Source organism: Phoca vitulina, unplaced genomic scaffold, assembly GCF_004348235.1.
Source record: "Phoca vitulina isolate PV1807 unplaced genomic scaffold, GSC_HSeal_1.0 scaffold103, whole genome shotgun sequence".
Classification (NCBI taxonomy): domain Eukaryota; kingdom Metazoa; phylum Chordata; class Mammalia; order Carnivora; family Phocidae; genus Phoca; species Phoca vitulina.
The window spans coordinates 1,808,540-1,825,785 of record NW_022589806.1 but is presented as its reverse complement, the minus strand read 5'-3'; the positions used below and the strand labels follow the sequence as shown (position 1 = coordinate 1,825,785).

The 17,246-nt window shown below is 35.9% G+C and overlaps 1 protein-coding gene across 2 annotated transcripts in view; it reads left to right on the top strand.

Annotated features, from left to right (window-relative positions):
- FAM199X (family with sequence similarity 199, X-linked) overlaps window positions 1-15,253 on the top strand; it is a 29,142-nt gene extending 13,889 nt beyond the window's left edge. Inside the window, exons 3-6 of one of the 2 annotated variants that reach the window (XM_032397770.1) lie at window positions 4,662-4,811; window positions 5,061-5,222; window positions 7,424-7,561; window positions 8,992-15,253. In XM_032397770.1, the coding sequence (XP_032253661.1) occupies window positions 4,662-4,811; window positions 5,061-5,222; window positions 7,424-7,561; window positions 8,992-9,162 (621 nt within the window). In that variant the 3' untranslated portion in view covers window positions 9,163-15,253. Of the gene's footprint in view, window positions 1-4,661; window positions 4,812-5,060; window positions 5,223-7,423; window positions 7,691-8,991 lie in introns of both variants that reach the window. The other variant, XM_032397769.1, reaches the window with a different exon arrangement.
- The last annotated feature ends 1,993 nt before the right edge of the window (window positions 15,254-17,246 follow it).

The following is a 17,246-nucleotide window of genomic DNA, read 5'->3' as shown; positions in this document are numbered from 1 at the left end:
CATTGTGTTTCCCCACTTCTGAAAGTGGAGTGTGGGTACTCTGTTACCATGGATGTTTGCTATTTAAATATTCTGAAAGGTTTAAAATGCTCTCTTCTCTTTGTGGGACCTTGTAATGATGAGCAGTAAATTATCCAAGAAGATAATTATAAATTATGTGTTGGGATTAATATAGATTAAAATCATTAACTATAACTTAAAAATTCCTGTTACCTCTGTTGTGATTAAAAACTACATTTGTTTAAATCTTTTTAACAGATGTTTCAGTTACTACTAAAGTAAATATAAAGGATTCATAGATTCTCTGGGAAGAGAAATACTAACTACTTGATAAGGCAGGGTTTTAACCTTACAGTAAAGTAGCATCAAAGCATTTTGCTTTTCTGATAGTCTTCTTTGCCTGCAGTCCTTTTATTATTAAAGCTATATTTGACTAGTGTTAGAGCTTGAGAAATTATTTTACTGTTGAGCAGGGAACCATAGAAAATTTAAAGAGTGAGTAATTCAGCTGTCACACTAGAAACCTAAAGGTGCAATTTGAAATTACACATCAGTTGTTACAGAAATGAGCTTACTCATAAAATTTTGCTGCATACTGCAGAAAATATGGCAGAGGTTTGATTTAATTCTCCCTACTTGTCACAGTTATTGATTATAATATAAATATACTAAATATTGTCCGTGAAAAATATGGAATAAGAATTATTAAGCATTTTTAGCTTGAGATATAAAATGGAAAATTGCTCGTCTAATAAATATACAGGAGCTCATACAGTTAATTCTGATGTACATCTGCAGCTCTAATCCCATATCTCCAATTGACTACTTGACATTTCCACTTGGATGACCTTATTATTTAATGTACCTATTATCTGATGCCAAGTCCTTGATCAGTAATGTAACTTCCAATTACAGTGTTTCCATGGGAAAAAAATAGACTCCGCTTTGTGACATGTCTTACAGTGTAGTGAAAAATGACTATTGCCATTTTGAAGGACATTTGCACTTGCTTCTTTCATTATCACTACAAACTTTCCATATTCCAAATTGCCTTCTTGTCTCATTCCAAACTACCTGCAAGGCAAGACAGCCCAGCATAGTTGAAAGCACCAGACTTGTGTCCCACTTTGGATACTGGCACTAGCCATATGACCCTCCCTAGACATTATTTTTCCTTATTTGTAAAATGAGGGTGTTGGACTAGAAGATCTATAATATTGCCTCAGGTCTCTTGCTATAAAAAATTGAGGTCTTTTAAGTGCATTACCCTGGATGGGTTGTATGACTGTGAAATGTGGCCAGTTTTCTTCTGGTTTCAACAAATGGTCATCTATCATCCATTCAGTTGTCAAACATCTGGCTGTCTCAGTCAGAAAAACATGTGACTCTTGATCCCAGAGTTGTGAGTTTGAGCACCATGTTGTGTGTAGAGATGACTTAAAAATAAAATCTTAAAAACAGCCTTGTGAATTGTTTTTCATTTGAAATTCTCCCTGTTTATTCCCATTTTTCTTTGCATTTTTATCTTAGTCCAGGTCTAGATCAAATAAGAACTTCCTGTCTGATTGTAGTCTTTCCTCTCTGTTTTGTCCCTGTACTGCTTTTTAACTCATCTTCCCTCAAGACTAGTTTCATCAAGTTACTTCTACTTAGAAAATGTTACTGGCCTACTTCTGCATATCATATAACAGCTTGTTCATCCATTGAGCTTTCAATTCCATAGCACTGATTTTCTGTTGTTTTTTTTTAAGATTTTATTTATTTGAGAGAGAGAGAGTGAGAGAGAGCATGAGAGTGGGGTGAGGGGCAGAGGGAAAAGCAGACTCCCCACTGAGCAGGGAGCCCAGACGCAGGGCTCGATCCCAGGACCCTGGGATCATGACCTGAGCTGAAGGCAGACGCTTAACCAACTGAGCCACCCAGATGCCCCTGATTTCCTTTTTAATTATATTAGTCTCCTTATCCTCATCCTATTTTTTTTTTTTAATCTGTGGTTTTACCAAGTTGTTTTTTTTTTTTTTTTTTTTTATTTATTTGACAGAGAGAGCACAAGCAGAGGGAGAGAGAGGGAGAAGCAGGCTCCCTGCTGAGCAAGGAGTCCGATGCGGGACTCGATCCCAGGACCCTGGGATCATGACCTGGGCCGAAGGCAGTTGCTTAACTGACTGAGCCACCCAGGCGTCCCCCAAGTTGTTCTTCTTACTTGAATGCCTTCTCCTTTTCCCCATTCTGTGATTCTGAGAGTACCTTGTGAAACTTCACCCACTTTAGCAGCATGTAGCATTCTCTGATGGCTTATGCTACCTTTTATAAGGGTACAAAACCATGGAAAGAGATGGAAAAAGGAAGACACATTTGTTTATTGAGGGTTGCCTTGTGCCAGGCCTATCACCTCATGTAAATTTCTCAACAATCCTTTGAGATGGGTGGCATTAACCATAACTCTGGGGCTCAAAGAAGCAAACTAACCTCCGCAAGATCACGTGGCTAGTGAGCAGCAGAACTGGGATTTGAACTCTGGCATCTTTTTACTTCTCCCTGAAAAAAAAAATAGCTGAAGAACCACTAGTTGCCTTCTTTATCCCACCCTCCACCCCCCACCCCCAGCAAACACATAAATAGAACCAAAGGCACAAATTTAAGTGCTTAACATATAGTCTGTTACCTAGCAGATATTCACTAAAGATTTAGATGGAAATTGTTCTTAAATTTTGAGAGTATACATATTTTGATAGTTCCTTTACCTAATACATCAAAGGAGCTTGAAGTAGGGGAGGCCTTTCATCCGATAAGGACTGTTTCATTTCGTTTTAGGAACCCCAGGGAGATCTTTAATGTAGTAGTGTTGTGATTTGAAGTCTTTCAAAGGGAAAATAGCAAAACATTTTCTTTTTTGACATTAAAGACTGAAAAAATGGCCTTCATCTATGCATTCAGCAATCATTCTTTCATGACACTGACTAGGTAACATCAAAGCTAAGGGTGAATGAACAATTCAAGCAGTGTTAGTTAATGAGATTTTAACGGAAGTCATACAAATTGTTGGTAGTCATTTATGTACTTGGACTCATCAGTGACTGTTAAAATGAAAATGTGGTTTTTAACAGTAGTAGCTAACTTAGACAATTTCATTCTAAGCATCATGGTCACCTTGCATGGTGATCAACCCCATTTTTGTATCTTCGTTTATCTCTTCTGTGCAGCTGACTCCCCATTGCCTGTCCCCTTGTAGCTCTCCTAAGCTTTAATCCTGCAGCTTTAACTCACTGCTAGATATTTCTATTGATGACCTATCATTTCAAACCTAGCATTTGTCATTTGCTATTTTGTATAATTGTATTTTTGTGTTATAATATTATCTTCCCCAGTAGAGAATAAAGTTTTTGTATAAGGACCATGACTTAAAATCCTTTGAATCCCCTGTACCTATTAGAGTGCTCCAGGTATAGTAGGAGGCCAGATGTGTGTGATTGCAATAATCTTCGTGGCAAAAGTAGCTTTTCTCTTTTGGTAACCTCAAAAGCCTGGTAATCTTCCAGAGTTCAGATGCAATTGCAAAGGACAACAACAACAAAAAGGTGATATTTTGTACCTTGTAAAAATGAAAGCATTATCTTTGAAAATTACGTACTCCTTGTAGAAGAAATTATCTTTCTGGTGAATGACTTAAATTTATTTATTTGTTTATTTTTAAAAGTTTATTTATTTAAGTATCTCTCTACACCCAATGTGGGACTCAAACTCATGACCCCAAGATCAAATGTTGCATGTTCTTCCAACTGAGCCAGCCAGGTGTCCCTAAACACATTTATTTAAAATTAAAACCATTCTGACTTTTGGAGGTGATATATTTATTACCCTGATTGTGGTGATGGTTTCATGGGCATATGCTTATGTCCAAAGTCCTCAAATTATATGTATTAGATATGTACTGTTCTTTGTATCACTTATGACTCAAGATAGCTGTTAAAAAATGAAATCCATTCTATTTTTATTAGGCAGTATAAAATTATAGCACATTTTTTTTTGGTGTGCATCTCACTTTAAAATGATTTTCTGTGTATTAGGCTTGCTTGCTTTTCTCCTTTGTCTACACATTGTCTCAGTATTTTTCTAATTTTTCTTTTATAATGCTTCTAATTTTTAAAGTGTTTTGCTCTATATTAACAGCATATTTTAAATTATTTTAATTGCCTTGTTGTTAATACTGACTTGAGCACAAGGACCATGGCTTATTTGTCTTATATTGACGGTATGTCCAGCATAGTGTTAGGCAAACAGCCAGGTAATGGCAGATCAGTCCTGTCTCCTGAGATGGAGACCAGTGTTCCTTTTTCATCACGCTGTGTGAGCCCTAGCCTACATTCACACTGTGAATTAAAAACCCTAATGATGATTGACTCTTAAGTTAGCATTTTATTAACAAGTCTTGATTATGATTTTCAGCTTTTGGAAAGTATCTCATTGAGTAAGTGACTGTATACAAAGAATATGTTGATGTTGCTGCTTTGTCTAAAATAGGAGTGATTCAGAATTAATGTCTTCTCATTCTGTATTTGTCATTAAAAAGTAATTTTTAATCAATATGAAATATGTTGTGGTATTTAAAATGTATTTTTGAAAAATTTTGCTTTTCCTACCCCCTTCTTATTTTTATAAAGTTACCAGGCAGTGACATTGCCAGTGGGAGTGATGTACTTTCTGATGTCATACCCAGTATTCCCAGTTCACCTTGCCTGCTTCCTAAAAAGAAAAATAAGCACCGGAATTTAGATGAACTTCCTTGGAGTGCAATGACAAACGATGAGCAGGTAGGGATTTTGACGTTCTTAATTGAAAGCATATACGTAGAGACTATGTGAAACTCAGTGTATTGCCTGTTTAAAGCTACTGGGTAAATGTGGATTGCTTAGTAAAATCTGAGTGGGAGCTTTAACTGTTTTGCAGGGAACACCTATCATGTTAAGTGCTTTTGATATTTGAAACACATTATAAATGACACAATAAAATATCAGAGGTTTTGGCATTGATCTTGTTTATTATAATTTTTCATCACATAGGTGGAATATATTGAGTATCTGAGTCGTAAAGTCAGTACGGAGATGGGTCTTCGGGAGCAACTTGATATTATAAAAATAATTGATCCTTCTGCTCAAATTTCCCCTACAGACAGTGAGTTTATTATTGAACTTAACTGTCTCACAGATGAAAAACTGAAGCAGGTATGTAAAGAAAATACAGATTGTACAGCTATGAAGAAAACCATTATTTTATAGTATGTAGACTTGAATAATCATATTTTAAAATACACAAATAATTAAGGTCCAAATCACTGCTCTGAAATGTAATATTAGAAAAAATGATGGCAGTATTTGAGAGCACATGGTTGTAAGGTTTTAGGTACATCTCACCTGGCAGTGCCTTTCTGGGATCATGTGGATCTAGAACCTCCTGTTTAGTTGTGTAGGCTTTGCAACTTAATTTTACCACTTAAGGGGTGGTTATGCTGTTTGTTTATTCTAACTCACCTTAAAAAAGAGTAATTGACAGAGTCAAAATACTGATTATTGAGGGCTATCTATACTTGAGTGAACATCTGAATTGGGGGATTTGAGTAGTCTTATGGAGTAATTGAGCCTGGCTAGGGTAAAATGTAATTTTCCTTCTGCTATTCTGAAATACACATTTCTGGTATCTTCTAAATAGTCTGTACTGCTCTATTTTTTTTTTTTTTTTTCGGTACATAGTTGAATGAATACTTATGTTCTCTTTTCATTTTTTAAGGTTTTTTTTTTTGCCTTTATCATCACTTTTAAAATTTTTTTTATTTCACTATTTCTCTCAACAGACATACTATAATTTTCTACATTCCAGCTCATTTTTCATTAGTATTGAAATTGTGCCTTGCATTTGAAGACAGGTACCATGGGCCCCTAGCTAAGATTTAGGAAACACCCTAATCTTAGATATAATCAGCAACTCACTTAAATCATATTAAGACCTTTAAAAAATGCCTAATCTGATGTATTTTATTGTTAATTTCTCTGAGTGTTATTTTCTTTTTTTTTTTAAGACTTTATTTGAGAGAGAGAGAGAGAGTAAGCCGTGGGAGGGGCAGAGGGAGAAAGAGAAACCAGCAGACCACCTGCTCAGTGCAGAGCCCAACTCGGGGCTTGATATCATGACCCTGAGATCACGACCTGAGCTGAAACCAAGAGTTGGACACTTAACGGACTATGCCACCCAGGCTCCCCTAAGTGTTATTTTCTTATAATCCTAAATTCTGGAGGCTCGTAGCCTCCCATTTGCTGATTATATTTTATATGTTTTTTAAAATTTTTTTTTAAGATTCTATTTATTTATTTGACAGAGAGAGAGAGACAGTGAGAGAGGGAGCACAAGCAGGGGGAGTGGGAAGGGGAGAAGCAGGCCTCCCGTGGAGCAGGGAGCCTGATGTGGGACTCGATCCCAGTACCCTGGGATCATGACCTGGGCTGAAGGCAGATGCTTAATGACTGAGCCACCCAGGCATCCCTGTTCATCTGTTTTCTGTCTTAAATTCCACATAAGAGTGAAATCATACAGTATTTGTCTTTCACTGACTATTTTGCTTAGCATAATACACTCTAGCTCCATCCACATGGTGGCAAATGGCAAGATTTCATCCTTTTTGATGGCTGAGTAATATTCTATTATATATATACATACCCCATCTTCTTTATCCATTCATCAGTTGATGGACATTTGGGCTCTTTCCGTAATTTGGCTGTTGTTGATAATGCTGGTATAAACATGGGGGGGAGCATGTATCTCTTCGAATTAGTATTTTTGTATTCTCACAATACCTAGTGGTGCAATTGCTGGATCATGGGGTAGCTCTATTTTTAGCCTTTTGCAGAGCCTCCATACTGTTCTCCAGAGTGGCTGCATCAGTTTGCATTCCCACCAACAGTGCAGGAGGGTTCCCCTTTCTCCGTATCCTCACCAACACTTGGTGTTTCTTGTGTTGTTGATTTTAGCCATTCTGACAGGTGTGAGGTGGTATCTCATTGTAGTTTTTTTTTTTTAAGATTTTTATTTGAGGGAGAGAGTGAGCGGAGGAGAGAGAGAGAACATGAGTGGTGGGGGGGGCAGGAGGAGCAGAGGAAGATGCAGACTCCCCGTTGAGCAGGGAGCCTGATGGATTGGATGCGGGGCTCCATCCCAAGCCTCCAGGATCATGACCTGAGCCGAAGGCAGATGCTTAATGATTGAGCCACCCAGGCGCCCCTCATTATAGTTTTGATTTGCATTCCCCTGATGATGAGTACATTTGTAGCACTTCTGATAATGTCTTTCATTATGTACAATGTTCTTTTTGCCAGTATTTTGAGGGAGCATGTCAAAGAACGACACTGACCAGTTTTTGTCTGTGTGTTCCAAGGTCAGAAACTATATCAAGGAGCATAGCCCTCGCCAACGGCCTGCAAGAGAGGCCTGGAAGAGAAGCAACTTTAGTTGCGCAAGCACCAGTGGAGTGAGCGGGGCCAGTGCCAGCGCCAGCAGCAGCAGTGCCAGCATGGTCAGTTCTGCAAGCAGCAGTGGGTCCAGTGTTGGAAACTCTGCTTCAAACTCCAGTGCCAACATGAGTCGAGCACACAGTGACAGCAACTTGTCTGCAAGTGCAGCAGAGCGGATTCGGGATTCAAAAGTAAAATGTCTAATCAATACAAAACTTTACCTTTCAATATTAACATTAGTACTCCTTCATATAAATATCTTGAAGAGTTCAAATCACCTTGCTCTCTAGATGCCTGTGGATTTTGGCTTTAAGTGAACAAGCAGGATACTCTGCTGTTGAGTAAAGCCCTTTAGGCTGAGTGCTTTGAAATACTGTTTTGACCCACAGCCATATCACATTCAATTTTATCTGATTTTTGTGTCTGTTTTAAGTAAGATAAATTGATGGAAATAGTGAGTCTCAGGATTGCAGTATTGACTGCAACTCACTACTGAGCGGATCTCACTATGTTGCTGATGTTGCTGTCTATTAGCTCCTAAGAATGTTCTGCATGTCTTGTGTGTGTGTGTATTAAATGTTTTCTTAATGTTTTAATCTTGAATGTTCTTAGATCTTTTAAAAATATAATAACACCTTCTCTAATTTCTGTCTATTCACAGCTGAAGAATTCTTTGTAATACTTTTGGGCACATAAAAAAAATAGGGAGGTGTAAGTGTATTTAGAATGGTTTTGTGATGCTTAGGTAAGTTCGGTTCCTTGCAGTGGTGACAGTTTGGAGCCAACTTAAGGAAGAGAAGGGTATCTCTATAACTCTTTGGGAACCCAGTGGGTGACTAGAAGATAGACAGTGATTCCTTCCCTGGCTCTTACCAAAGTAGCAGAAACATAGCCAGCTTTGTTGGTTGCCTGGGGATTCCTCTGGATATGTGGTCATTCCTTTTTTGCATCAGTTCACCAGTGACAAGGAATGGGAGTACCCACTGGGTTTCTAATGGGCTTTTAAGATGGTATTTGCCTAATATGGAAAAGACATGATTCTCTCCCAGCCATTGTAAAATCGCTTCTGCTTTTGGATAAAAGACACCTTAAAAGCATAAGCATTAGAGATTTTGGCAATGTTCTCTACATTGGTATTCAGTATTGTTTATTATGTGTTCACTCCGCAGTGATACCAATGTACCTTAATCTGGTAAAAAAAAAAAAAAAAAAAAAAAAAGAGGCTTTGAAATGACTGATTATCCATAACTAGGCAAAATGATCGGGTTTCAATTCTTCCTAAGATTCACTGGTCAAATACCATAAAAATAGGATCTTGAAGAATCATTTTCAAGTCTAAGCCAGTGGCTCACTTACTGGAACCAGGATCGTACTGCAGAGGAATTTGAACATCTCCAGAGATTCTGAAAATATAGAATTTGATCCATAAAGTATTCTGGGGTGGATATGCCAGAACTGAACCTTACTGATTTAGAAATTTGTATTTTGACAGAAGCGATCCAAGCAGCGGAAGTTACAGCAGAAGGCTTTACGCAAGAGGCAGCTGAAAGAACAGAGGCAGGCTCGGAAGGAGAGGCTCAGTGGGCTCTTCCTTAATGAAGAAGTGCTGTCCTTGAAAGTGACTGAGGAGGACCACGAAGCAGATGTAGATGTTTTGATGTAATAAGGGTGAATTTATCAGCATTCTTTCTAAGCATTTAAGTATTCTGTCCTTTTATTTGTTTACATGCATCTTGACCAAACTTTTGGTTAGGGCTGTGCTGATGTACCATTAATTTAGGCCAGTGGTTCTCAGCAGGTGGTCCCCGGACCAGCAGCTTCAGCATCACCTGAGAAGTTGTTAGAAATGCATACTACCAGGCCCCATTCCAGATCCAGTGAATCAGAAACCCTGGAGGAGGGGCCCAGCATTGTGTTTTAACAAGCACCAGGTTATTCTGCTGCACGCAGCTCTTGTTTTAAGAACCACTAATTTAGTAAATGTTTTGACTATTTAGACTTTAGGGTGGTTTAAGTGGGCTTTTTCAAGAATTAGTACTTTTACAGTTTAGAGGATTTCAAGGTACTGCTGACAAGTAGTTTATTATGTCAGTATAGGTACATACGTAGCGATCATAATTCAGTTTCCTTTTTAATGTTACAGTTCCTTAGTTTGCTTTTTCTAAAGGGCCATAGTATAATTCTCAATTCCTAGTGAAAATCCTTTTTTGAGGTTGTGGGGGTGGGGTGTGGATTGCTGTTTACAATAGTGCCTTCATTAGGTTTGGTTCTGTTTTCATTTGTTATTAATTTAAAGGTGTAATAACAGGCCCTAATGTCTTTCCTGTTAGGTTTGTTTTTCACTTTATGTAAATTCAGAATCCTTTTGTAAGTGAGGACTACTGAGGAAATAATGTTACTAGTAGCTGAACTTTAGACTTGATGCTATACTGATTAATATTCAAATGGAGAAAGCAATTAAGCAAAACAACCGATTCTGCTTTTCCACTGCTTTTTGAAATTTTAGGCTGTGAAGCTGTCTCAAAGGCAAAAACTATGTCTTAAGTTCTTTTTGTAGGTCATTTTTTTTTTTCCAGCACAGCTCTAATTTTTAAATATTTGGTATAACAGCTTCTGGCATGTGAACAGGTTAATGTTCAAAGTTAACTAAAGAAAACCCTTACAGTTCTCCTAAACTTCTCTATAAATCACTAGAAATACACAGAACAGTGAGATGTAGAAAAAAACCATAGCTTGTTGGCTGTTAATAGAAGTCTAATTTTAGATGTGAAATCATGGAGTTTCTTTAAATGTTTTCATGGAGAGTTTGTTATCATGAACATTAGGAGTAGTGTAATTCCTTTTCTTCTACCACATGTCTTTAAGCATTCACGTGGGTTAAAGAAGATGGAAACTGATACTACTGACAATCAAGCCGCTGACTTTCATAATTTTCTTTTTATTGTGGATAACTTGGGAGGTAATCATGATTCTGTAGAAGGAGTTGTAATCAATGTTTTTTTAAACTCTAGAGTCAGAGGTTGATAGGATTTTTACTTTTTTTAACTTTATCATATCAAGTGACTCGTTAAGAAAGAGATAGACTTAAATTCTTAATTCTCAGTTGATATAAAGGCTTAACCTTGGCTTACAATCATGTGTTTTGAAAACTTGATATTATTTTAGTTCCTTGAAGGTTAAAGAATTGAAACTGAGGATAAAAATTGATGTATTGCAGCTTTGCTGAGGTCTGTGGTATGGTAGATTATGAAGACTACTAAATTCATACTTAAAAATTTTACCTAAAATGAAAGTATGTGTATATGGTTATCAATTGGATTACTCCCTCTGACTTTCCTCTTACCCTTTCTTTGATGCTCCTAACCACCTTTAGAGGGCCCAAAGAGAGCTTGGGGTTAGACCCCAGAATACTTTGAGGAAGGTGACCCTCATTGTGTTTTCCCTTCCAAGTATAGGAGGAGTAAAAGGAGAGAAGAGCAAATAAAGCTGAATTTTCTACCTGCTCTTAGCAAAAGCAAAATCCCAGAGAATGACTTGTCTGTTCTCTTTACCTACTCTTCCAGGAAAACAGGCCACTTTTGGAGACCATAGAGCAGCATTTATCTGTTAAATACTTGGAAACAATTGACAATGACCAGTAAAAGAAAGTCCTAACAGGGTCATGATAAAGTAAGACCAATTTTTCCACTCTCCCAACAATCACAGTCTTATTACCTTAGATTTAACTTAAGTCACTATTAAACAAGTTTACCAAAGCACCACAAAGCCAGTTTTAAAAGTTTATAAAGATTTGAGTGTTTATAGTAAAGTATGCCATGAAATTTTGTGTAAATCTGGATGCACTGTCTTTACAGTACTAAAATTAGAGATTGCCCATAAAGTTGGTTTAGAGGAGATTGAAAGTAATTCCTCTGATTAAAAGAAAAAAAATTAAAACAACTTGGGTTTGCTTGTGATGTGGAAGAGGGAGATTACAAAGTCTTTCTCCATCTCTCCCACCATAAAAAAAAAAAAAAAAAAAAAAACAGTAAAAGACAAAAAGTTCTCTTGTTTTTGTTAATGTGCTATACTGTGTTTTTTCTGTTTTAATATCTCATGTAGATAATTCAAGTTGGAATTCTTTCTTTCTTGGAATAAGTAATAATTTATTCAGTCTGGTATATCTCTGAGTTTAAGACAAATCCAACTCAGTATTTTTTCTTTTTAAATATAAATCTAAGCTAACCAATTAATAAAAACGTGAGACTTATTTGCTCCAGTGTCAGTTGTCATCTGTAGAGAATAGACACTGGAGCAAATAAGTTTCTTCCCCCCTTTAAACATAACCTTTGTTTAACTTAGGGCATGATCAAGTTCCCTCAGATTTTTCAAAAAACATTTTATTAGAGATCTTTATGTAAGTTTAATTATATCTCAATAAAACTGGAAAAAAAGGAGCTCTTGTAGAAGTCTGTCAGTGCCCACCACATGTATGAACTTTGAGTTAAACAAAATGGCATGTCTTTTTCTACAGTTTTACAGCTGAATTAAAGTATGGCAAAGTAGTATAATGTTTAGTGGACTATAAAGAGCGAATTCATTCTGCCCTAACAAGAACATAGAATAAAATAATGCTTTTTTTCATGAGAGAGACTTGTCTCATTTTTTCTTAGGCTGGGGCAGTTTTGTCCATTTAACTATAGATAGGTATTGCTGAATTAATCCCAGAAACTGACTTGTAATTTAATGACTTTATGAATTGGGTGGAGACCTCATTTTATTTAGCTCCTAAAAGTGTTAATTCCCTCTTAAAGGAAAAATTCCTAGAAACTACTGTATAAAGGTATCCAGATTCTGATGAGCTTTAAAAATTGTGAAATTTACCATATATCTTCATATTTAAGCCAAAAATGTTAGTACTTGACAAATATAGAAGTCTTGTTTCCAGATTCTGTAGCAGAGACTTTTGTTCATGGCTTACTTTATAGCCTCATGTGCCTTAAAGGTGAACTCTGTACTTTTTCTCAATATCAGGCTTTTTCAAACTCAAAAAGCATCTAAATATTGTAATTTGTTTTATAAAATCCCCATGCTGTTGGATATCAGTAAGCAAAAACATTAAATTGAACCAATCAGTGGTAATAGTGTATAACAAAACAGTGACCTTTCAGATCTTAAATTTCATTATATAACTTCATTTTTGGCCCAGCTAGGTCACTGAAGAACACTGAAAGTTACCTTAAGTAGAGCTTAATGTATTCTCTCATTTTTTCCTCTGAAAAAGGTCATAAGCCAGAATGCTTTTTTAATGCCAGGTAATTCTTAGTATCTGGAAAGATAATTTTCAAGACAAAAGTACGTCAAGAACAGAGATTATATAGCAGCTTGATTCTCTTGTTAGAACTATAGGGATTCTTTGCATTCATTTGTGTAATAGCTGGAACACTCCCCTCCCCTTTAACAGATTACCTGTTAGCTCTTCTATCTTCAAGAAATGTTTGCTTAGAATTGGGAGGGGGTTACTTAAAGTCAGTTTATAGTTTGAGACAGTTGATAGGAAAATTCCCAGTTGTATTTCAAATATGGTATTGGTGTTGAGCACACTGACATTCAACATGTCTAAACTTAGAGGTAAATCTAATCCTGAAAAGGACTGTTAGTTAGAAAATAAGTATTTGTATACACATGTATTGTGGTAACTTTGGATTCATTTTAAGTCTGACAAAGTAAGATAAATTCTATCTTTACAATGAAATTATGTTAAGTGGGTGAGAAACATCTGAGATATTTAGACCTAGGCATGTCTGTCAGCATAGTATCTGGAACATAGCTCCTTAGAATTCTAGCTTAATTCTCATTTCTTTGGAAAATAATTTACTTATTCCAAAGGCTTAGAAGGAACCCTGAAAATTCCTCTAATTTACTGGCTATTAATAGAGTACAGAAGTTGCATGCTATAGCTGCAGATCTAAGTTGACTCACTAAAATTGTATTTTCATATTTTTTCTAATATTAAAATTATTTATTTTAAGCCCCCCTCACAATTTTATTTTAAATTAAAGTTATTAATGTTCTAACCTAGATCACATGATGGTAAGTTAATTTTTAATTTGATATTCATACTGAACTCTGAAAAACTGGTTTAGTCTTCTCTGATTTCAATATATAGTATTTTTTCTTTATTGTCAGGTTTGTTACATCTTTGTGGTCAGTGGAACCTGTGGAAATCTGTGTTCTTTTTTTGTGGTGAGGGCTAGGGGTAGAAAAGAGGAGAATTGCTCTAATTATACATATGCATTTTGACTATATAAAGGTAGTTGTAGAATTAATATGTATAAATGACAAGTTAACACTTACCTACTCTGACTTGTTCTAAGGAACAGTGGCCTGAAGCCATGGCTTGTTTTCTGGAGCTGCTTGCTCTTCAATAGTAGCTGACCAATTGGATTTAAGTTTGGACTTTGGGGTTAGGTTATCTAGCTGAGGCTTTTAGGAATGGATCAGACTATGTCTGTTCCTGTAGTGGATCAATTTAATTTCCTCTTTGAGTACTCTAATTTAGGTATGGTTATTATCCATTCTAAATCTTTGTGTTGGGAGTTTAATAGGACTATTGTCAAAAGCTATTAAAGATAAACACAAGTATATATAAAACATTTCATTTCACGGATGATTAAAAATTTCACTTTTTTTCAGTTTCAGAGGTTAGTTATGTAGCATCAATATCATAACCAAAGCAAGTAGGAAGTTGACTGGTTTGGAGAATCTTCAAGTAGTCTTAAATACTGTAATGTATCAGATTGTTAACCAGGATTTTTTTCCTGTATTTCTGCTAAATGTATTACTATATTAATGCACTTTTGTATATATAACTGTCTTCTGTACATTCTGTACTTACTACAGTGTATATAAAAGTTGTTTTTCCTGAAAGCTGTAAGGGAAAGACAATAGCTGTAACACAGGTCGTTTCTATTTTGAGTTCCTTCTTGTACTTGAAAGTAGTAGTTCTGTAGTTAAATCTGAATGTGTATGTATGGTTGTAATTAAAACTGGCAATGTGGCAGAGCTGTCTTTTGAAGCTGAATATCAGACTGAACAGTGTGTTGTTTTGGGTATTAAAATCTCTTGTAATATTTTAATTGTTTCTTTTGATGTACAGTGAGTTTTTACAAACCCCACTGCTGCTTACTACTTTATACTTCATAATTCACTCCTTTACATGTTCCATCCCAGCACATTTATCAACAGAGAAGAATTAGGTCTCCTCTCTTTTGCTCACAGTTTGGTTAAGGCTCCATAAACTTTAGTTTTGCTGAAAGCCACGATTTCCTTTGGCAAATCATTTTTTCTGGAGAGATCAGATTTCTAGAGAGATAGCATTCATAGCAAGTGAAAATTCGGTCTAACTTTTGTTTACAAAAAATCATATCTGTTTTCCTTATATATTAATCTAGAGTCTTTAGGTTATAATTATATAAAAGAAATGTCTGTGAGCAGTTTTATATAGTTTCAGAAGCAACTCAACTTTCAACAGCAACTTTATCTCTTGCCACTAGAGGGAGGTGTGTGGTTGCTCTCCTTCTGAAAATGTCTTAGCTGCTTTTCTTTTGTTTTTAATTTCAGAGGTTGAAATCAACCTCATTTTCAAAATTCCTTTTGTGATATTAAATACTTTCATTGATTATTGGAAGGTAAGTTAATTGAGCTTGTTTAATAAAGCAAATCTTACGCTTTTCTGTAATCTTCAATTTTTAATAAATGTGAGTTAGCTATTAAGTGAAACGTGTGTGTGTATTTTTCTTCTCTTAGGTACTTTAGAACTGTACTGTCCACTGTGGTAGCCATTAGCCATATGTGGCTATTTAAATGAATTAAAATTTAAAATTTAGTTCCTTGGTCCCATTAGCAATACTTCAAGTGCCCAGTAGCCACATATGGCAAGAGGCTACCATATTGGAAACCCCAGGATACAGAACACCTCCACCATCACAGGAAGTGTCTACTGGACAGAGGAAGTTCTACTAGAGATTTGATGGTTTATATAGTGCCCACTGTCATCATCTTACCGGTGAACAGTAATCAGTGATTCAAAATTGCTGCCCACAGTTAACTGTTGTAGGTGATTTGTGTAAGGGGGGGAGCAAGCTGGGCTTCATTTTTCTACTTAATTAAAGCCACTACCAAAGTTGGGACTTGGTGGTTTAATAGAGAAATTTCTCAAATACTGAGTATTTCACTTGACTGTGAATAAGATTTCTTAAAGACTCCATTTTTCCAAAACTGCTTAGAGTGTTTCTTTGTTCTTGTGATGTGAGAGCCTTAACAGGGTCACTGTGTTGGGACTGATAATCCTCTGCCCTCTCCCAATCAGTTTGAATCTCATGGTTAAGTGGTATTTTTATATTACATTATCTGTGTTTCTTAGTAATAGGTTGATAGATACTAGATTTAGGTACAATGTTATTTCCCTTTGTAAAGGGTAAATAACATTTTTAACATTTCAGTTTATTCATTTGGTTGCCAGGATCTCATTGTATGCCTTTTCTTTTTAAAAGCAGCAGATGACTGAATTTATATATTTTCAGGTTTGTCTTATAAAGATTGTCAAGTAACACAGTAAAATGAATCCCCACATACCCATATCTACTTCCACTCTTCTCTCATGGCCAATCTTGTTTCTTTTAACCTCTACCCCCAGACACCTTACCTGAACTCCCAATGATGCTCAGGCTAACCCCAGATGATATTTCATTTTTAAATGTTTCAGTATCAGATTTTTAAAAGATAAGGACACTCCTATTTTATATATAAATATGGCCATATACCTCCACAAATAAAAATAATTCCTTAATATCAAATATCTGGTTTACTTGATTGAAATCAAAACCGTAACTTTAATTTCAAAATCATTCTGCATTTTGTTAGCACTAAGGTATAAGAATAATTTTTGTTATTGCTTGGGTAAGTCCTGACAGTATATCTTCACATTTTTATTGAAAGTGAGATATCTATTGCTTTTAGATAAAAACCCAGCTGTTTTCCTTACTATTTTGGTAAGCCATGAAATAATTTGGGTAGCAGGAAGGGAGGGAAGTAACTGTTAAAGATGAGTTGAACAGTTATTTTCTGTCTCACCTACCTTTGAGTTCAAGAATGCTCTTTGTTAGCCAAAATTGGCACACATGGTAAAGATCTGAATACCTACTATTTATTTTTCTTTTTTTAATTTTTAAACATTTTTTTCAAATTAATAAATTTTATTTTTTTATTTAAATTCAATTAGCCAACATATAGTACGTTATTAGTTTCAGATGTAGAGAACAGTAATTCATCAATTGCATATAACACCCAGTGCTCATCACATCATGTGCCCTCCTTAATGCCCATCACCCAATTACTCCATCCCCCCACCCACCTCCCCTCCAGCAACCCTCAGTTTGTTTCCCATAGTTAAGAGTCTCTCATGGTTTGTCTCCCTCTCTGATTTCTTCCCATTCAGTTTTCTTTCCCTTCCCCTATGATCCTCTGTGCTGTTTCTTATATTCCACATATGAGTGAAAGCATATAATTATCTTTTTCTGATTGACTTATTTTGCTCAGTATAATACCCTCCACTAACATCCATGTCGATGTAAATGGTAAGTATTCATTCTTTCAGATGTCTGTGTAATATTCCATTGTATATATATATACCACATCTTTTTTTTAAATTTTATTTTTTTGAGAGAGAGCATGAGCAGGGGGTGGGGGCAGAGGGAGAAGCAGACC